This window comes from Chiloscyllium punctatum, chromosome 14, assembly GCF_047496795.1.
Source record: "Chiloscyllium punctatum isolate Juve2018m chromosome 14, sChiPun1.3, whole genome shotgun sequence".
In the NCBI taxonomy this organism is placed as follows: Eukaryota; Metazoa; Chordata; class Chondrichthyes; order Orectolobiformes; family Hemiscylliidae; genus Chiloscyllium; species Chiloscyllium punctatum.
In genome coordinates, this window is record NC_092752.1 from 2,815,540 (window position 1) to 2,838,664 (window position 23,125).

The window sequence follows — 23,125 nt, forward strand, 5'->3', positions numbered from 1 at the left end:
CTACGTGGATGACACCTTTGTCACCACTAGATGAAACAAGCTAGAGGAAATGTTCAATACCACCAATATTGCCCTTACTGGCATAAAATTCACTAAAGAGAAGGAAAACAACAACAAACTGCCGTTCCTGGATGTCGTAGTAGAGCGAACTGCTAAGGTGGAGCTTCAAACCAGCATCTACAGGAAAACAGCACATACGGATCAAATACTGAACTACAGAAGCAATCATCCCAACATCCACAAACAAAGCTGTATTAGAACATTATTTCAATGAGCCACCACACATTACAGTACAGAGGAACTATGCAGAGCAGAGGGAAATCACCTATACAGTGTATTCAATGGGATGCACGGTGGCTTAGTGGTTAGCACTGCTGTCTCACACGCCAGGGACCCAGGCTCGATTCCAGCCTTGGGTGACTGTCTGTATGGAGTTTGCACATTCTCCCTGTGTCTGTGTGGGTTTTCTCCAGGTCTCCTGTGATTTCCTCCCACAGTCCAAAGATGTGCAGGTCAGGTGAATTGGCCATGCTAAATTTCCCATAGTGTTAGATGCATTGGTTAGAGGGAAATGGCTATGGGTGGATTATTCTTCAGAGGGTCGGTGTGGACTTGTTGGGCCGAAGGGTCTGTTTCCACACTGTAGGGAGTCTAATCTAATCTAAAAAGAATGGGTACCCAATGAACAGGGTCTGCCAATTTCTCAACAACAAACCCAAACAAGCAGACAAAACACGTTCAGAAACCCTCGCCACTCTCCCCTTCTTCAAAAACATTTCGGAAATGACTGCCAGTCTACTCAGACCCCTTGGCATCATGGTAACCCGGTAACCCACAAACCCACCAACAGCACTACAACTGCAGCTAATGAACTTGAATGACCCTATGCAGGCAACAAGCAAAACTAATGTCATTTACAAAATACTATGCAAGAACTGTAACAAACACTACATTGGACAAACAGGCAGAAAACTAGCCACCAGGATACATGAACAGCAACTAGCCACAAAACGACATGACCCTCTCTCACTAGTATCCTTACATACAGAGGAGGAAGGGCACCAGTTTGACTGGGACAACACATCTATCCTAGGACAAACCAAACAGAGACATGCACGAGAATTCCTAGGAGCATGGCATTCCAACCAGAAACCCTATCAACAAACACATTGATTTGGATCCCATTTACCACCCCTTCAGAAAAAGAACCGAAATGATGTCACCACTGGAAATGACATCACCAACCTAAGGAAATGTAAACACATAATTAAAAAGCTGGCCATGCCACCAGTGCTTCAACTGGGGAGGTTCACTAAAGATTTACCTAGTATGGTGATGAAACGTCTGAAAATGAACCTTACAGCTCAGCGAACAAACCTACACCTAAAATTGTGAAAATTCTGATTTCCCTCTCCCCATGCTGTTCTCCTCTCCTCTGTGTTGTCCTTTAGTTGGAATTGATACATCCACAACCTAGAAACTGTTCCTCTCTCAGCTTCAGTACTTTCAGAAACGTTTGTGCTGTTGTAAATTCAGGAGCACAGCAGCCAGTTTGATAATAAATGGGTCATCTATTTTCCTGAGATTGGTGAGGGATGGATATTAGCCCAGGGTAACCCAGCTCTTCCACTTCAGAGTAATAATATCCAGTGCCGGTCCTTTGTTCAATGTCTCATTCAACAGATGAAGCCCCCTCTAGTTCTGACAGTAACCTGTGTGTTCTAGTGTAGCATTTGCTGGACTGAGACTTGAATCTCAATGTCCTCACTCTGAGGTGAGAGAGCTGTTCACCGAGCAAAAGTGACACCGTGATGTAATGCCAGCTTTCACAGTCTCTCCTTTGATTTGAGAATGATTTGGCTCCCCTGAGGATCCTTTGTTAGATTTCGTGGGAGTGACCAAGCTGATTTTTGACCTGCAGATCTTTTGGTACACAGTACTGAATGTCCCATGAGGTGGTGGGATCTGGATAGCAGGATTTGCTTCCTTCTCTGCCGCTGGCCTGCCTCATTGTTAAGGTGTTTGGACTCAATGCAAAGTACCTCGATGGATAGATAGCTGCCATTTTGAATGATTGGTAACAATGCAGTGATGTCCTCTTAATGTCCTGTTTGCTCAACTCACAAAAGGTCAGCATTCCAGAGGAGGGGACACAATCCATGGCAAAGACGCATGAAGCTCGCATTGAAACACAATAACAATAAAGGCAGGTCATTGTGCCAATTGAGGTAGGGTGCTTTGAGACATCAAAATGACCCAGGCTCTGAACATTGCCAGTCTTCCATTATTTGGAAACACAATTACTATTTGATAATTGAAGTTCCGTTGTGTAGCCCAGCATCTGTCCTTTTCTCTACTCTCAGGTATCAGTAAACTGACAGGTGAAGCGGGACTAAGAGTATTGTACTGAGTGAAAAACTCTCCTCAGGTAGCCACGCCCTCCAAAGCCCCTCCTGAGCTTAATGCAGAGCCAAGCTCATTTCCTGCTTGCCTAATAAGTTTTTTGTCTCCTGTCCATTTGGGGCCAAATCCTTCTCAGCATCTATCCTTGAATACCCTCATTTTTGATTTATTTCTTCTCCCTTTGTGCGTAACTACTCTTAAACCTAATATAGCGATCACTTTCTGAGGTGCTCCCCACCGACACAAGCTCCACTTCATTCTGCAGTGTCCAATCCAACACTGCTTCCATCCTCATTGGCTCAGAAGGATGATGGTCAAGAAAGTTCTTCCACACAGATTTGGGGATTTTCTCCTCTTCCTTTTACCAGTTGGTCTGTTTCTTCAGTCTATGTGAGGACAATTGATGTGTTCTTACATCCTTTTGAAATTTAATTTGTTTCTTCAATGTCTTCCTGCAATATTAGTGTACATTGCAACAGCTTTTACTGAAGGGTGAATGTGTAAACTGTAGTTCAGTGTTTAGCTCAGGTTCAAGTCCCAGCGTACAGACACAAGCTCATTACCAGAACTGGCAATGTCAGTGCATTGCTGAGGGACTGCTACAGGAAGGACATTATTAAACTGGAGAGGATTCAGAAAAGATTTACCAGGATGTTGCCAGGAATGGAGGGTTTGGGTTATAAAGATAGACTGGATGTGCTGAGACATTGTTCACTGGAGCACAGCTGGTTGAGGGCTGACTTAAAGAAGTTTATAAAATCATGAGGGGCATACATAAGGTGAATGATGAGAGTCTTTTCCCTTAGGTAGGGGAGTTCAAGATGCAGTGGCATATTTTTAAGGTGAGAGGAGAGAGATTTACAAACAACATGACGGGCAACTTTTTTTTACACAGTGGTTCACGTGTGGAATGAACTTCCGGAGGTAGTGGCTGATGCAGATACAGTTACACCATTTAAAAGACATTTGGATAAATGCATGAATAAGAGAGGTTTGGAGGGATCTGGGCTAAGCGCAGGCAGGTGGGACTAGTTTAGTTTGGGAATATGGTCAGCACAGAATAGTTGGATGGATGGGTCTGTTTCAGTGACTCCATGCTCCATTGTTGGAGATGCAGTCTTTCAGATGAGAAATTATGCTGAGGCCCCCTCTATTCCATGAGGCAACATCAAAGAGACCTGATGATATTTTGAAGAGGGTGCAGGGGTTGGGGGATGGGGTGGGTTGGGGGATGTTTCGTCTCTTTGTCCTGTATCCCTCAGTCAGCAGCACTCTCAGATAATCTGGTCGTTGTCACATTGCAACGTCATGGGCTCACAAATTCGCTGTCACATTTAGTACCAGTGACTACACTTCACAGGTAGTTCATTGTCAATAAAGAGCTGTTGCTGAGGTTGTGAAAGGTGCTATGTAAATACAAGTCCTCATTTGTTTGGAGACAAGAGTACAATTCTGAAATAGAGTCATAGAGATGTACAGCATGGAAACAGACCCTTCGGTCCATGCCGGCCAGATATCCCAACCAAATCTAGTCCCACCTGCCAGCACCTGGCCCGTATCCCTCCAAACCCTTCCTATTCATATACCCATCCAAATGCCTCTTAAATGTTGCAATTGTACCAGCCTCCACCACATCCTCTAGCAGCTCATTCCATACATGTACCACCCTCTGTGTGAAAAAGTTGCCCCTTAGTCTCTCTTATATCTTTCCCCTCTCACCCTAAACCTATGCCCTCTAGTTCTGGACTCCCCAACCCCAGGGAAAAGACTTTGTCAATTTATTCTATCCGTGCCCCTCATAATTTTGTAAACCTCTATAAGGTCACTCCTCAGCCTCTGACGCTCCAGGGAAAACAGCCCCAGCCTGTTCATCCTCTCCCTGTAGCTCAGATCCTCCAACCCTTGTGAATCTTTTCTGAACCCTTTCAAATTTCACAATATCTTTCCGATAAGGCCAAGATCAGAATTGCACGTGATATTCCAACAGTGGCCTAACAATGTCCTGTACAGCCACAACATGACCTCCCAACTCCTGTACTCAATACTCTGACCAATAAAGGAAAGCATACCAAACGCCTTCTTCACTATCCTATCTACCTGTGACTCCACTTTCAAGGAGCTATGAACCTGCACTCCAAGGTCTCTTTGTTCAGCAACACTCCCTAGGACCTTACTATTAAGTGTATAAGTTCTGCTAAGATTTGCTTTCCCAAAATGCAGCACCTTGCATTTATCTGAATTGAACTCCATCTGCCACTTCTCAGCCCATTGGCCCATGTGGTCCAGATCCTGTTGTAATCTGAAGTAACCCTCTTCGCTGTCCACTACATCTCCAATTTTGGTGTCATCTGCAATCTTACTAACTGTACCTCTTATGCTCACTTCCAAATCATTTATGTAAATGACAAAAAGTAGTGGACCCAGCACCGATCCTTGTGGCACTCCACTGGACACAGTCCTCCAGTCTGAAAAACAACCCTCCACCACCACCCTCTGTCTTCTACCTTTGAGCCAGTTCTGTATCCAAATTGCTAGTTCTCCCTTTATTCCATGAGATCTAACCTTGCTAACCAGTCTCCAGTGGGGAACCTTGTCAAACACCTTACTGAAGTCCATATAGATCACATCTACTGCTCTGCCCTCATCAATCTTCTTTGTTACTTCAAAAAACTCAATCAAGTTTGTGAGACATGATTTCCCACGCACAAAGCCATGTCGATTATCCCAAATCAGTCGTTGCCTTTCCAAATGCATAGAGAAAGTGAGGACTGGAGATCAGAGCTTAAAAATGTGTTGCTGGAAAACCGCAGCAGGTCAGGCAGCATCAAAGGAGCAGGAGAATCGGCGTTTCAGGCATAAACATCGATTCTCCTACTCCTTTGCTGCCTGACCTGCTGCGCTTTTCCAAATACATGTACATCCTGTCCCTTAGGATTCCCTCCAGCAACTTGCCCACCACCGAGGTCAGGCTCACCGGTCTATAGTTCCCCTGGCTTGTCTTTGCCGCCCTTCTTAAACTTATTTTAATTTCCTGATTGTTATATTAAAAAATAGAATTATGCAGTCACTTCAGTTCATCTGTCCCTTACATTTTAAAAAAAAGTCTTGTTTCTGCACTGGTGGAAACCGGAATGGCAGAATTGTTTTCGAAGAGTATTTGACCTGACACTGGTGAGCTTAATTAAAATTTGCAGTTAATACTTGAAGTATTCTCTCTCCTGATGCTAATGCACCCTAATGGCCTCTATCAAAACAATGCATTGACTGTACTCTTCAACAAGTGCACACACACGCATGCACATGTTTGCACAAGTACACATGCATACATGTCAGCGCATATGCAGAGGCACACACACACACACACGTGCACACGCAGGCATGTGCACACATACACACAAAAACACGCATGGACACAGCAATATTGAGTGTTCCTCCTTCGCTTCACTGCTGACCAGGGAGCGAGGTGGAATCCTCCTTGGATCGGTGATGAGAGGGCCAAATTCTTGATTTTCAGGAGGACCTCAAAAAAGAGAAATGCAAAGAATTCACATAATTTTTCACGTAATTCTTTTCTGTTCCACGATTTGAAAACAATCTTTGGTCAATAATATTGGCGTAGTGAACGGGGACCTAGACTAGAACTAAAACAAATCAATGCAAGAGGAATTGAGTTGTCTTGAAGCCCTGGTTTAATGACTTTCTGCTCATTTCATCAAACATCACAGACTGGGGATCATTAATCTCCCTTGCCTGAGTCACTGTGTTATCCCCTGCTCTCAAAACACTCTTCGTGGTTCATTTTACTGTCAAATTAAAATATTGAAGGGTAAGGTCAGCAGGGCTCCAAGGTAACCGCATAAAATGGTATTAAGAATGACATTATTTCGTGAATCTCATCTGTGTCTCTAATGAAAAGTATTGCAGCACATGCCTGTTGTTTATTGATTTAAGATGCAGGGTGTTGCACCCGGAGATGGTCCAGGTTGCCAGTGGAATGTTCTGATGGTGATTGATCGGGATCTGAATCTGATCAACTCCAGAAATCACCAAACATCCAGTTTGTCTGCTGCTGTCTCTAGACCAGTGGGATGAGTTTTACAGCGAAAGCCCATTTGGTCTTCAGAGTATCTTTACTGAGCGAACGGCAGCAAGCAGTCTACAGAGTGCATTTAAAACAACTGTCTATCAACTGCAGGAAAATTCTAGATTCAATGTGCAGTCGGTGCTAGATTATTTGTTAAACAAAATGCAGAAAGTCACTCACAGACACGTGTGAGTTGGAGATATTTTTGAATCAACCTGTTCAGAGATGTTCTGACACACCTCTGGAGCAGGTGAGAGTTGAACCTGGGCTCCTTGTCCAGAGGGTTGGATACTACTGCTGTGCCACAGGAGTCCAATATACAAGTTATATGAGTGAGTTACATTAGTCCAGTTTGTCACACTGTCTCAAGGTGTGATCGCTGGGGGTTATCAAATCATCTCCCTCCAGACCAGGAATAGCAATGTCACAGCCAGCATCGACTGACATCGAATTGAAAGCAGGTTAGATAATGTGTTTGTAATGCTGCCCTCTGTGATAGATGTGTACTGGAAACAAGACTCCTAAAGTTCCAGTGCTTCCTTTTGATTTAATTTTGCGAAGATGGGGGAGAATGGGATGGACCCCAGCCATCAGCATAATGAAGGAAGGAAGAGTTTGAGCAGTGGTTTCTGCAGCAGCTTTCTGAGTGAGAAACTAACTCATACGCTCGAGTCAAAACAGCGGAGAAATCTGATTTGCAATTCAAATAAGTCAAATTGAAACCCAACTGTTTGCATTTACATAGTGACTTTAATCAAATAAAACATCCCGGGGCACTTCATTCAAGTGTTCTCAGAGAAGGTTTGGCAGCAGTACATGTGAAGATGTGCACGCACACTCCTGGGTTTAGTTAACACAGTTCTAATTCCTAGAAGCATTTGACTAGATACTATCTGTTTCAAAGTGTAATTCCTGCACATTTTTCACAAAAAGCATTGCCGTTCCCACTGGTGTAAATTGCAATAGTCCATGTCATGAACAGAGTTCAGTGCAGTGGCTGCAAGAGCAGTTCTGTGGCTGGGAATCCTGCAGTGAGTAACCAACCTCCCGACTCCCCACTTGCCCTGGATGGGGGCAGCTCCAACAACACTCAAGAAGCTCGACACCATCCAGGACAAAGCAGCCGCTTGGTTGGCACCACATCCACAAACATTCACTCCCTCCAGCACCGACACTCAATAGCAGCAGTGTGTACCATCTACAAGATGCTCTACAGAAATTCACCAAAGATCCTTAGATCCCACAACCATTTCCATCTAGAAGGGCAATGACAGTGGATATACCGGAACACCTCCAAGCCAGTCACCATCCTGACTTGGAAATATATCACCATTCCTTCACTGTCACTGAGTCAAAATCCTGAGCCAAGTGGGCTGCGGGAGTTCCTGAAGGCAGCTGATTGCCTTGTCCAAGGGAATTGGGGATGGGTAAGAAATGTTTGCAGTGATGCCCATTTGATGAACACTGCTCACTAATATGTACAGTCCCTGTGATGATCATCTCCATAATTCACATCCTTTCTCTCTCGTTTTCCAGTGTGTGTTGTACCTTTGGGCCTTGAAAATCTTGTATCCAAAAACGTTGTTTTTACTTCGTGGAAACCATGAATGCCGGCATTTGACAGAATATTTCACTTTTAAACAAGAATGTAAGTATGAACTGTGCCTCATTCTGGTGGGTTAACAAGGCTGTTTGTGAAAACCTTTGTTAATGACTGTTTAGAACTCAACCAGAATATTGTACCTAATTCTGAGCACCATGGTTTATATAAATTGCCAAGGCCCCTCAGAGGGTGTAGAAATTACCCCAAACAAGACCAGGACTGAGGGGCTAATGTGAATGTACAGAGGCTGGAGAAATTGGGATTTTTCTCCTTTGGGCAGAGAGGGTTATGGGTAGATTTAATATAGATGATAAAAACGGATGTGTTTCATTCATGCGGAGAAACTGCTTCCAGCAACGGGAGATGTAGGAGCGAGAGGACCCAGCTTTAAGGCAATTGACCATAATGACAGAGGGAGCTAATTTTCCTTGATGCAGTAAGTGGTTGTGATCTGGAACATGCTGCCTAAAAGGGCAGTGGAAGCAAGCTCTCCTACAACCTTCCTAAAATTTGGGGACCCACTTGTGGTACAGTGGTAGTGTTCCTATCTCTGGACTAGGAGGCCAGGGTCCTACCTGCTCCAAAGGTGTGTAATACATCTCTGAACAGGTTGGTTAGAAAAACCGGTTAAACTTTAAAAACAAAAGGAAATTTGGTCAAATACTTGACAGTTTGGGAAAGCAGGCTATGGTGCCATGAGATGACTTTCAAAGACAGAGGTATGATTGGCCAAATGTTGCTCCATTGCCTTCTATGTTTCTGTGACCTACTTTTATCATACGCCAAAGGAACCAGGTAAAAAGCTACAGTTTGAAGTGACTGATCATGTCCCCAGAAAACCTCTTGTAAAGCCTGACATTGTTTCGAAGGTTGTCCCATTGCTGCCTGATCTCTGTCTCCCTCTGCTTCAGGCTAAGGCCGGAATAATACTGTAGTTTGGAGTATGGCTAGCACACCCCAAGTGAGAACAGGCAGCCAGATCAGTCACATTTAATTTTTTAAAAAATAAATGGACTAATATTTGAGGCAAGGATACAAGGAGAAAGATAACCAGAGTGTGAAGTTCGTTATAATCCGTTGTCAAAGTGAAGGCTGACACTGAAGGTGCATCAAGACCATCTCTCTTTCCCACTGAGTGCTTCTCCAGAGAGGCACTCCACAAAGTGCCTGAGTGTGACTTGATTCATCAAAAACACTGGGACACAGTGGCATCACACATTGCAACTACAGAGCATATTCACAGTGGCTTATAATTTGCTTGACTCTTGTTGTGTGTTGGAATGCCTGAGGAGAGTCTTGTGGGTTCTGTTGCTGTCAAGTGTATAATTTGTTTTAAAAAAAGTGTTACAACTTATTACCAACTACAGGTTGTTCTGCTAAAACATGCTATTCATCAATGTGAATTGGCTGTAAGGTGATTGATGGACTGGGGGCACTGTTTCTAAAGGGTGAACTTCTAAAATGTGTGTTGGCGATAACACAATTGCATCGCCAGTACTTTAAGTGCTCTTTTTATTGCAGGATTTTTATACAGTGTGGGGTCATACAGGAACACAACCACTGCATTCTAAAAGAGCTACCTGTAATGTCGCTCTCGCTGTCTCTCTTGCTCGCTGTGTGTGTCTCCCTCTGTCTCCCCCTTTGTGTCTGTCTCTCGCTCGCTCTCTCTCACTTGCAAACCTTACTGACTGGCTACCAAGCAAACTCAGCTTTGTCACCCTGTAAAATGTACTGGGTTTCAATAACTCCACTGAAAAATCAGAATTGGTTTGACAACTTTCATTTTCTTTTATAGCACCTTGTTTGGTTTGCCACTGAACCTTACAGGAGCTTGGAGGCTTGGTGGCCAACAGCTTGACCAAAGAGTTGAGTTTTAAGGAACGTCTCAAGAAGGGTAGAGAATGGGAGAGGTTTCACGAAGGAATTCTAAAGCTTCAGATCTGGACAGTTTAAGATACAGTTATCATCTGGGGAAGGATAGCAAACTGAGATGTTTGAGGCCAGAACAGGAGATAAGCAGAGATCAGGGAATACTGCAGGGTGGGAGGACGTTTAAGACTGAAAGCTTCTGAATGCATTATTTGACAAACTGTTTTGAGAAGGAGATACAGTTCTTTCAGCCCACCTTGGCGTAAATATTCAAGATGAATAGATTTAAATAACTTTCAATAAATATGCATCATGCTAGGAGTTATCCAAACTATTTCCATCAAAATTGGAAGTTTCCTCCCATTGACTTTGCACAGGATCACACTGAGATGAGATGAGATTTGTAACTGTGTAGGAACCATCCACTGAAACAGTGAAGGAAAGGAGAACAATTGTGGCTGATTTCCATTTCTGTTCAGAACCTTTCTCTCTGTGTGCTTAAATACTGGCCCCAAAATAGAGAATGTTATTGTTTCATGGTGATCAATCCTGTGAACTCCTATGGGGTCATGGTGTCATGAAGATGTAGAGGTGTAATGAACCTTTAAGAGAGTTGAAAAGCTAGCAAGGACTGACAAAGCTCAGAATCCTGAGCAAGGTAACAATGTAACACTTGGTCGAAAGAAATAGTAGCAGATAGGTTGCCATGATACAAAAACAAATTCAAATTTGGCCAGTCAGTTTAAGTTATACCCAAAATCCAATCAAATTTGAATTTGGTATTTTGATAATGTTAAAAACAATGAAACAAGCTGATGTTTTGGGGTATAAAAGTGGACATTTTGAACAGTCATGGGGAGAACTGTCAAAAACGACCAAATGTAGACTGCTAGCTGAAGAGCTCTCTGGAAGGTACCTGTCTGCGGGGAGTTTGTGCAACAGAACATCGAGGCTGACCTGGAGAGAATCTACGGAGGAAAATCTACAAAAGAGCTGACTGGTTTTGAAACATGATTACATTTTTTTTGTATATCTTAACCAAGATCTTTTAACAGACTAGTATTGTAGAGTGGGAGGTAAAAGATGGGTTTTAAAAAAGGAGTTGTAAATAATTGTTGGTTTTAATATTCTCTATTGGACTTAAAGAATAAAGTTGTTAATTTTTACTTTAATTAGTGACCTCTGGGATAGTTCTTTGCTTTTTGAATTTTACCAGATTACAGTATGGGGTGAATCTTTTCTGTGATGCTGGTTTAAGTTAGGAGAGGGGTTTACCCCCGTGTCTTACCAGGTGGGGCTAATTCTGATTGGACTGGTAGAATGGACAGACGTGTGGCAGTTGGGATTTTGTGAAGTGGTTCATTCTGGCAAAAGACACAAATCACAGAATTGGTGCAACACAGAATGGGCCATTCAGCCCATTGAATCAGGCTCTCCAAATGAGCAATGCATCTCCCACCATTCTGCTGCCTTTTCTCTGTAACCGTACTCATTTTCCCTCTTCCGGTAACCACTTCATTCCCTTTTGAATGTCTGTATTGAGCCTCCCTCTGCCACACTCTCCGTGCAATCCAGACCCTATCCCCCATGCTGCAGGGATGTTTGTCCTTGTGTTGCATTTGCTTCTTTTAAATCTATCCGTTCTGGTTCTTGATCTTTGAACAAGTGGAAACATTCTCTCCCTGTTGACTATGTTCAGACTAATGTCTGAATGCTTCGACCAAATCTCCCCTGAGCTTTGCTTTCTCCAAGGAGAATCATCCCAGCTTCTCTCATCTGTCCTCAAATCAGAAATTCCTTAATCCTGGAATCATTCTCATAAACTTCTGCACACTCTCCAATGCCTTTGACCCCCTTCCTAAAGTGCAATGCCCAGAACTGGACACAGTGCTCCAACTGCGATCTAACCAGTGTCTTGTATAACCTTCTGTTTGAACTGTTGGGGTGGACAATGTGGACCTAATGATGGACAGTTTGGGAGTGTGTGCAGGAACAGAGCGATGTGAGAGCTCCGTTCTGAGAGTTTGAAGGTGCCAGAAAAAATTGAAAGTGATTCACAAAGTGTGTGGCATCTGGGGCTTGAAAAGGCATCAAGTGCAAAACAGCAAGGTTATTGTGGACTTGGCTGAGCTCTGGTTAGTGCATCCAAGTTTAGACTCAATACTTGAGGAAGGATGTGAGGATTTGAGATTATGTGTAAAGGAGACATTGCACTGATTTTGAGGACGGAGGATTTTTGCTACAAGGTCAGATTGATGTTCTCTTTGAAGCACGTGAGATTGAAAGGAGGTTTGATCAAGGTGTTTAACTTTAGTTTGGATAAGATAGATGAGGAAATCCTCCTGTTAGACAATGGGACACCACCTTAGGGTTTTGAGAAAGTGCTGCAGAGGATCAGGCGAGAGTGGGTTATTTTGATGGAATGAGTGGAAACAGCCTGGAACACTCTGCCTGTACGTTGGAGAGAGTGAGACCGGAATCTGAGACAATCGATAATTTCCAAAGGACATTGAATGGTCATTATTGCCCACACTTTCACCCCATATGGTTCTCTCCAGGCACACCCAAAGGCTCCACCATGACTCTGTGTATATCCAGTTATATTACCAGGGAAGACCATTCACCCCTTCCAGGTTGCTCTGCCATTCAATGAGACCATTGTCCTTGAGTCATACAGCACAGAAACAGATCCTTTGGCCCAACTTGTCCATGCCAACCAGATATTCTAAACTAATTTTGTCCCATTTGCCAGCATTTGGCCCATGTCCCTCTAAACCCTTCCTATTCATATGCCCATCCAGATGCATTTTAAATGTTGTAATTGTACCAGCTCCACCACTTCCTCTGGCAGCTCATTCCACACACGTACCACCCTCTGTGGGAAAAGGTTTCCCCTCTGATTCTTTTTATATCTTTCCCCTCTCACCCTAAACCTATGCCCTCTAGTTCTGGACTCCCCCATCCCAGGGAAAAGACTTTGTCTATTTAACCTATCCATGCCCCTTATAATTTAGTAAACCTCTATAAGGTCACCCCTCAGTCTCAGACGCTCCAGGGAAAACAGTCTCAGCCCATTCAGCCTCTCCCTTTAGCTCAAATCCTCCAAACCTGGCAACATTCTTGTAAATCCTTTCTGAACCCTTTCAAGTTTCACAACATCTTTCCTACATCAGGGAGACCAGAATTTAATGCAGTATTGGAAAAGTGACCTAACCAATATCTCGTATAGCTACAACGTGACTTCCCAACTCCTATCCTCATTGCACTGACAAAGCAAGTGTATCAAATGTCTTCTTCACTACCCTGTCTACCTGTTGGTCTGTAATCAGAGTTCTATCCATTAGTGAACAAAACTCTTCCCAATATTAACTAGTGATGCACTAGTAACTGTCAATTATGGAAGAGAATTCCAACCCTCTGCCGGAATCAATATTGCCTGGTTTTACTTGGAAGAGCGTCTGCTGCTGTAAGCTGAAACCCCAGGCCATGAGTTTCCTCAAAGAGCAGTAACCTCTTCTTGAGGGCTGGTGCTGAGACTCTGGGCGTGGGCTGACCAGATCCTTCTCAGCTGGAACATGACCTCAAGAGACAGCAGCCAGCATTCCATTTGCCTGTTTGATGAGCTTTGCCTTCCTCTCCATGACAATATAACTTCAAATAGTCTCTTTGCACCAATACTCTTTCTAGTTCTTGAGCATTTGGAAAGCTCTCCCTCACACTCCCTGCATCTGAAGGTACTGCGATGATCAGCATTGTACCTCATGGCCCAGTCAGTTCCCTATTGGCTGCTCGGCCTCCTTCAGAGCGGTACCTTTTGGAAAGCATTCTCTCCCACCAAGTGTATCATTTATAATCCTCAGTGGCTCAGATGTTCGTCACTCACGCCCAGAAAAACCCTCACTATCATGAAAGCTCTCCCTATCTCTGTCAGCCCCTCCAGTCCCTACATCCCTCCCTATCTGTGTAACCTCCTCCTGCCTCTATACCCCCTCCCTGTCTTTGTAACCCCTTCCAGTCCCTACACCCGCTCCCTGTCTCTGTGACCCCCTCCAGCTCCTACACCCCCTCCCTAGCCCTGTAACCTCCTCCTACATCCCTCCCTCTATCCAATTATAATTTCCCTCCCATCAGCCATATCTTGAGCTGCTAACGTTCTGAATTCCCTCCTTTGTCACTAGAAGATAATTGCTACCTTTGTCCTTACACTAAAGAGTAATGTGAAATAACAACTATCTTATGTGCGAGCTTTAATTACTTTCACTTTAGGTATTTATTTTCATTTATGTCTTAAACAAGTTGCATTTCACAATTTTCTCTGGAAATATTTCAGTTCCCTGGAAGAACAAGTTGTATTTTGCCTTGTGCTGCTTCCCTGAGGTATCAGGTTTGGCCGGGAGCCAGTGATGTTTGTCTCGAGCAGTGATCCACTTCACAGCTTTCTAAAAATACCACCGATCCAAGGGCTCCATTCACCTGCCCCTCTCTGATCATGTGGTGAACTAGAATAAATCAGCGTTACCTCGACCTGAACGCATCTCTGCAATCTGTAATTCTCCAAGGGACCCATATGCTACATCTGAAACTGGGATAGACATTTCTTCAAATGATCAATCAGTCTGACATTGCCGTCTCTCCTCCTGTTGAGTTTTGAGTAGTTTTGACTGTTTTGTTCAGGGTGGTTGATATATTTATGTTGCTTCTCCTACCCCCGTCTTCATCTCACCTGGTTACCACACCCTTGTCTACTGTTATTGTTCAATCCTCCCCTAACAGTATCCATACAGTTCACCTTCATCCCACCCCCATGGGAGCAAATTGCACATTCTCCCCATTCCCCAGTGAAAGTGTCCTCTCCTGATTTTCCAGTCGGATTACTGTCCTTATTTGATGGCTTCTTGTTTTGAACGTCTTCCATGTGGGATCTTCATCTCTGTGTCTGCCGTAATGAACCCTTTTATTGTTTTAAAGACCACTGTCAGACTCCGTAACATTTTCTTTGCTTAACGATAAAAGTCCCGACCTGGTTACTCTTTCATCACAATTGTGATCTCTTCGTTCTGGAACCATCTTTTTGTACGTTTTCTCCAGTGGCTTTGCATCCTCCTTGAACAGGCCGAAAAGAGCTGTTGATGGTGATCTGGTCTTTTTTTGGAGGGGGTGGGGTGGGGTGGGTAGTGGAAGGGGAGGGGTGATGAGCTCAGTTGTCTGGATGGTGACCGTCTGCTTCAGATGAGCACCGACAGTGTTGAGGGCTGAGGTGCATTTCCTTCCCAAGTGACCAAAGAATGGAAGGCATTGGCAAACCATCCCTGACTGTATCAGATGACAGTCAGCCCACGCAGCACAGTACTATTTGCAATGTTCACCCTTCGAAGCAAACATGCCTGAGTCCATCTTAACATAGAAAATAGCAGGCCATTTGGCCCATTCATTGTAGTCATAGTTGATCCTCCAACTCAGTCCCCTTCTCCTACTTTCTCTCCAGGCCCTCTATCACTTAGGATGCTTGATTAAAGTCGAATATTTCATCGACTGACCAGACCATAGGGGCTGCTCTCTCATTAGAGAGAGGCAACTGGTGGTGGTTTCACCTGAGGGTCACCACGCCTCAAGTGAGGAGAGAGGTTGAGAAAGAGAATGGTCATCTCAGACAGAGCGGGCACCACCCTGCATTACATACAAACCAGCCATCCAGCCAACTGAGCTAACCATCTGTGTTTGCTTAAAACCTGAGGTACAACACTACAACTGGTTATTTAGACGACAATTGTTTTTAAAAACAAGCTAAGGGTTTTAAGCATATTAGAGTATGTCAATCTGTGGAGGTGGACAGAACATGCCTGTCTAATCTACTTGAATTCTGTTAGAGTTGATGATGATTAACTTGGTGCATTTGTGGTTTTGATCATATTAACTCTTAATGTGATATCTATCTGTCCAATAGGCAAAATTAAATATTCAGAACGGATATACGACGCATGCATGGATGCTTTTGACTGCCTCCCTTTGGCTGCACTGATGAATCAGCAGTTCCTGTGTGTTCACGGTGGTCTGTCTCCTGAGGTTAACACCTTAGATGATATTAAGAAAGTAAGTGCAACCTTCCTTGTAAATAACTGTCACGTTAGTTTGTGACACTACTTATTATTTTCAATATCATCGTTTTCACTTCCTGGAGCTGACTACTTCACAACAGAGTCATAGAGAGGCACAGCACGGAAACAGACCCTTCAGTCCAACTCGTCCATGAATCAGTAAAACCTGAACTATCCAACATCCACATAGCACCATGAGCATTGACAGAGTGGGGGGGAGGGGGCGTTGACAGGGGGGAGGGTGTGGTGGGCGCGTGGCTGGGGGTTGCGGGTCGGGAATAGTGAGTTCTTTACAGTCAGATTCAGCTGCTTCTAAACACAGAGCGTGCAGGTACTCTAAGCTTCTGAGCTTTTAACTGTCCAACCGCAGAGAATAGGTGCTCTCCTCTTGTTGTGGGGTTTAATTCTGTCTGTAACAGGCTCGTGGGAGTGATGGTCAGCTCATGGCTCAGTCCTGATGATTGACAGCTCCTCAGATCCCAGGAATAATTGGTGTCATTGGGGTCAAGTTGTATTAGCTACAAGTCATCATCATCATGGTCCATTCTCCCCTTTCTAATCGAAAAGGCCAACCCACAACATTTGGTTTGTTGCCAATTTCTGAAGTACTTCTGCTTTTAATAATGTTGAGAGCTGCTAGTACTTCAGTGTTAGGAAGAGCGACTTGAATTTATATCGTGGCTATCACAGCCCCAGAGGGCAATCAAAGCACTTCACAGTCAAAGAAACATTTTCAAAGTGTAGTCCCTGGTATAATGTACAAAATGTAGCAGCCAGGATGTGCTCAGCAAGATCCCACAAACCTCCGTGCGATAATGACCAAATAATTTGTTTTGTAACTTTGGTTGAAGGATGAATGCTGACTGTACAGTGGCTGTTGCTTCTTTGGCATCTAGCTGATTGATGAGCCTGTGTTGATGAAAAAAGGCATCTTCATCATGCTCCACTCCCTCAACTCTGTGCCAGGAGTGTCCATTTTGGTATTGTGCTTACTGTCTGGGATGGGACCTGAACCTGTAAGGTTCTGACTCTGAAACTTGAGCATGCTATTGGTTGGTCTGAGACTTCATAAAGCTCTGGTTAGGCCCCATTTGGAATACTGTGACCAGTTTTGGGCCCCACACCTCAGGAAGGACTTCCTGGCACTGGAATGTGTCCAGTGGAGATTCACACAGATCATCCCTGGAATGGTAGGCCTAACACATGATGATTGGCTGAGGATCCTGGGATTGTAATCGTTGGAGTTTAGAAGTTGATGGAAGATCTAATAGAAACTTACAAGATAATACATGGCTTAGAAAAGGTGGATGCTGGGAAGTTGTTTCCATCAGGCGGGGAGACTAGGACCCGTGGGCACAGCCTTAAAATTAGAGGGGGGTCAATTTAGAACGGAAATGAGGAGACATTTCTTCAGCCAGAGGATGGTGGGCCTGTGGAATTCATTGCCACAGCGCGCGGTGGAGGCCGGGACATTAAATGCCTTCAAGGCAGAGATTGATTAATTCCTTGTGAGATCAAGAATTTAGGGATATGGGGAGAGTGCGGGTAAGTGGCGTTGAAATGCCCATCAGCCATGATTGAATGGTGGAGTGGACTCGATGGGCCAAATGGCCTTGTTTCCACTCTTATGTCTTATAGAGCCACAACTGTGAGGTTACAGTATTCCACAGAAGTGAATCTGGTAACTGAGTTTTCCCTTGGGGAAGAGAAGGGAGCTCTCCTTTGATCTCATTGTGTTGTAACTTGGAGCTCCCTTCATGGGTTACGTGTTGCCAAAAGAGAATTCCTATGAACCGCCTCTGGCCAATTAATCATTCCACTTCCCTCGTACATTGAAGGAAAGACTGTGGAATGTGTCCAGCACCTCCCGAAGCTCAGCAGCCTCCTCTCTCAAAAGGCAATACTGATGAGAATAACCCCTGGAGCAGCTCAGCCTTTTAACCTACTACAGCATTGTCGACACAGACTTCCACAGGACCTTGTGCAAAGGTAAGTCACCATAGTCTTAGCAGACTATAGGGCTGCTCTCTCAGGAGAGAGAAAGAGAGGGACGACTTGCAGTGAGTTTAACCTGAAGGTCACCATGCCAACAGAGGTGAAGAAGTAGAGTCCTTCCGAGGAACCTCAGATGATGTGAGAATGGAGTGTGCAGGGCACTTGTCGTTATCCTGCTGCTGTAATGCAGTGACAGTTTATCTCTCACGCATCAACAACACACAAGAGTGCAAGAGAGAGCCTATCAGCAATTCCAGTGTCCCCACTATATTCTCTGGATTCAGTGGAAGGACGATTGAACAGATGTAGCATCCTCCTTGAAGCAAGCTGCACAAACACGAGGGCAAAACTGCCCCTAGATTCTGTGACAAAATGCTGAGCAGGGCCCTCAGCCCCAGCTTGTGTTTACTGTCTCTTGAACAGCCAGTGTTCCAGGGCAGAGAATGAAAACATTGGAAAGACACTGTGAAACCTTCCTTGAAACACAGCAGCATCACTGTTAATGACTGCCTGGAGATCACTAACAATCATTCAAAATAACTGATCAAGTTGCCTCACACAGAGGAGCTTGGTGCCTTAACAATGAGGCAGAGTGAAGGAAGAGGTCCTATTGCCCGAGGGATGTCCTCTGACCCCCAATCCAATGGGTTAAAAATTGGTCTGTTCAGTTACATGAAGGTCCAGGGCAGATACTCACAACTGGGATCAGATGTCATCTTTGGATTGAGGGACGACAGATGTTGAATGGATCGCAGTTGGACAGATTATTAAATAACTGAGTGATGGGCCTTAGGAAGGATTTATTCCCAACCTGAACTTAGTTAGACAGTGACTGATGTTGCAGTGTTGGGACTGTTACTCGTTTCTGTCTGCCAAGTTGGGAGGGGCTTCCAATGTGGGGGCATTGGAGACACAGATGGTAGACAGAGTGGGGTTATAGAGTCGCAGAGATGTACAGCACAGAAACAGACTCATCAGTCCAACTGTTTCATGCCAGCCAGACATCCCAACCCAATCTAGTCCCACCTGCCAGCACCCAGTCCATATTCCCCCAAACCTTTCCTGTTATATGCATCCAGATGTCTTTTAAATGTTGCAATTGTACTAGCCTCCACCACTTCCTCTGGCAGCTCATTCCATACACATACCACCCTCTGTGTGAAAATGTTGCCCCTTAGGTCTCTCTTATATTCCCCCCCAACCCTAGACCTATGCCCTCTATTTCTGGACTCCCTCACCCCAGGGAAAAGACTTTGTCTATTTATCCTATCCTCATAATTTTATAAACCCCTGCAAGGTCACCTCTCAGCCTCCGATACTCCCAGGGAAAACATCCAAAACCTATTCAATTTCTCCCTTTCCCTCAAATCCTGCAACCCTGACAACATCCTTGTAAGTCTTTTCTGAACCCTTTCACGTTTCACAGCATCCTTCCGATAGGAAGGAGACCAGAATTGCATGCAATATTCCGCCAGTGGCCTAACCAATGTCCTGTACAGCCGCAACTTGACCTCCCAACCCCTGTACCCAATACTCTGACCAATAAGGGAAAGCATACCAAATGCCTTCTTCACTATCCTATCTACTTGCGACTCCACTTTCAAGGAGCTATGAACCTGCACTCCAAGGTCTCTTTGTTCAGCAACACTCCCTAGGACCTTACTATTAAGTGTATAAGTACTGCTAAGGTTTGTTTTCCCAAAATGCAGCACCTCACATTTAGCTGAATTAAACTCCATCTGCCACTTCTCGGCCATTGGCCAACTGATCAAGATCCTGTTGTAATCTGAGGTAACCCTCTTTGCTGTCCACTACACCTCCAATTTTGATGTCATCTGCAAACTTACTAACTGTACCTCTTATGCTCACATCCAAATCATTCATATAAATGACAAAAAGTAGAGGACCCAGCACTGATCCTTGTGGCACTCTATTGGTCACAGGCCTCCAGTCTGAAAAACAACCCTCCACCGCCACCCTCTGTCTTCTACCTTTGAGCTAGTTCTGTATCCAAATGGCTAGTTCTCCCTGTATTCCGTGAGATCTAACCTTGCTAACCAGTCTCCCATGGGCAACCTCGTGGAACATTTTACTGAAGTCCATATAGATTACATTGATTGCTGTGCCCTCATCAATCCTCTTTGTTACTTCTTCAAAAAAAAATCAAGTTAGTGAGACATGATTTCCCACACACAAGGCCTTGTTGACTATCCGTAATCAGTCCTTGCCTTTCCACATCCATGTAAATACTGTCCCTCCGGCTTTCCTCCAACAACTTGCCCACCATTAATGTCAGGCTCACCGGTCTTTAGTTCCCTGGCTTGTCTTTACCGCCCTCCTTAAACAGTGGCACCACATTTGCCAACCTCCAGTCTTCTGGCACCTTACCTGTGACTATCGATGATACAAATATCTCAGCAAGTGGCCCAGCAATCACTTCTCTAGCTTCCCACAGAGTTCTAGGGTACACCTGATCAGGTCCGAGGAATTTATGCACGTTTATGCATTTCAAGACATCCAGCACTTCCTCCTCTGTAATATGGACATTTTTCAAGATGTCACCATCTATTTCCCTACATTCTTATCTTCCATTTCCTTTTCCACAGTAAATACTGATGCAAAATATTTGTTTAGTATCTCCCCCATCTCCTTCAGCTCCACAAAAAGGCGGTCTTGTTGATCTTTGAGGGGTCCTATTCTCTCCCTAGTTACCCTTTCGTCCTTAATGTACTTTTAAAAACCCTTTGGACTCTGCTTAACGCCATTTGCCAAAGCTATCTCATGTTCCCTTTTTGCCATCCTGATTTCCCTCTTAACTATACTCATACTGCATTTATACTCTTCTAAGGATTCATTCGATCTATCTTGTTTATACCTGACATATGCTTCCTTCTTTTTCTTAACCAGACCCTCAATTTCCCTAGTTATCCAGCATTCCCTATACCTACCAGCCTTCCCTTTCACCCTGACAGGAATATACTTTCTCTGGACTCTTATCTCATTTTTGAAGGCTTCCCATTTTCCAGCCGTCCCTTTACCTGTGAACATCTGCCCCCAATCAGCTTTTAAAAGTTCTTATCTAATGCCGTCAAAATTAACCTCCTTCCAATTTACAATTAGCCTTCCTCCAATTGAACTTTTAGATCTGGTCTATCCTTTTCCATCACTATTTTAAATCTAATAGAATTATAGTCGCTGGCCCCAAAGTGCTCCCCCACTGACACCTCGGTCACCTGCCCAGTGTTTGGAAAGTTAACATCCTGTACCATAACCACCCTATTATTCTTCCAGATAACTTAGGTCTCTTTAAAAATTGGTTTCTCAATTTCCCTCTGACTATTAGTGGGTCTACAATGCAATCCCAATAAGGAGATCATCTCTTTATTTCTCAATTCCAGCCAAATAACTTGACTGGACTACCTCTGACATCCCTGTCCCTCAACAAGACAAGGTCAGCAATATATTGGGTTTCTCACTCTGGGTCCCTTCACAAGGTGTTACCCTTCACTAAGTTGGGGGGAGGCGTTGGTATTTGTCTTTGGGCTGTAATTGTCTGGCAGTGCCTGGTATCCAGTGTGTCAGTGTTGGAGACTGTGATAGAGTGAGCTAGTCTCCTTCCCTCAGCTCTGAATCCAATCCTGGAATATTTCATCAGTGAGCATCGACTGTTTGTCATCACCTCACGTACTCTTCCCCCAACACTGTGTTTTTAAAAAAAAACACCAAACATCACACCCAGAGTTTCAGGAGGTTATGGGCGGGTTTACAAGTCAGGAACATTGGTTTGAGTCAGTGACCCATAACATGCACTGGTGTTTATCTGACACTTTTAGCTCAGGATGGTGTCTCAAATTTAATCTGACACTGAACCAAAGGAAATGAAACTAGGAGGGGTGACTAAACGAGAGATCACTAAGGTTAAGAAGCAAGAGAGTGAGCCAGAGAGAGCCCCTTTCACAAGTAATTAAACTGCCAAAACTGAATAACCCAGGTTGTACTTGCTTTATAATACAGCTTAGTTTTCCCCAAGTGTTTGCCATCTGTCAGTACCTTGGTAGGATGTGGGTTTCTGTTTGTGATGCTCATGTGGTATCCCAATTTGTAGATAAGCAATGAAGAGGTGTCAGTGATCAAAATCTCGGTACTTCCCTCAGCAGTGGGATAAACGCACAAGTTGATGTGGGCTGCTTTCAAATTGGGTCAGGAACCCAACTGAAAAAGTAAATCACGTTTCGTTTTAAGGATTGGGTCGGAGGCTTTGGGTGAAGGAGGCAGTTTGAGTTTGCTGCTCACCTGGGATGGCACTGAATGAGAAACCAAGAAGCCGCTCTCCCATGACGGACACCACCGACATTTCAAAACATCAAAGATTTTGTTTTAAAACTAAGCACCAGAGATTGAGTACAAATTAGAATTCCTCAAACAACCTGATGATTGTAGAAATCTGAGAGTCTATGTTGCAGAGAGCCAGCAAGGGAAAAAGATTTGGATTATAAAAAGCAAAATAAAAAGCAAAAGATTAGATGTGACTTTTTAAAAATTCATCCAGATAATGAGGGTGTTGCAACATCGGTGTGCATCCCCAGTTTCCCTGGAGGTGCTGGTCGGAGGAGCCCTTCCTGAGCTGTTATAATCCACATTCATTTATCTTAAAAGACTAAATGCAGTCAAGAGATTGTTGCATTTGCTGTCAGTGTAACTACCAAGTTAAAACAAAACTTAAAAACAAATGTTTGCAGTCAGTCATGTTGGTGATTTTTTTTTTATATAACAACCTCTGCCAGGTTTGTCAAGTCCGAGGGCAGTATTTCTTGGTCCTTGTGGATACCTGGAGGTGTTGCTGACCTGTGTTCCACATCCCAGCTTCTCCGAGAACAGTTACCTCCCTGTAACAGAAATGAAGGCTTTTGTTTCTGTGCCTGTTCATCTCATTTTCTCATTTACTAGTTGGTAATAATTCTTTGTCAGACTTACAATCTGCAAAACTATCAATATTTATGAGTTTGCTTTACTTTAAGATTTATTGAAGCTCTTCAATGCGACAGCACACATGAATTATTTAATGTCTGCAGCAAG

At 44.1% G+C, this 23,125-nt stretch overlaps 1 protein-coding gene across 2 annotated transcripts in view; it reads left to right on the forward strand.

Annotated features, from left to right (window-relative positions):
• LOC140485544 (protein phosphatase 3 catalytic subunit alpha) overlaps nucleotides 1-23,125 on the forward strand; it is a 303,903-nt gene that overhangs the window by 186,097 nt on the left and 94,681 nt on the right. For both annotated transcript variants that reach the window (XM_072583759.1, XM_072583758.1), the window contains exons 4-5: nucleotides 8,024-8,135; nucleotides 15,904-16,049. In XM_072583759.1, coding sequence (XP_072439860.1) covers nucleotides 8,024-8,135; nucleotides 15,904-16,049 — 258 coding nt within the window. The remainder of the gene's footprint in view (nucleotides 1-8,023; nucleotides 8,136-15,903; nucleotides 16,050-23,125) is intronic.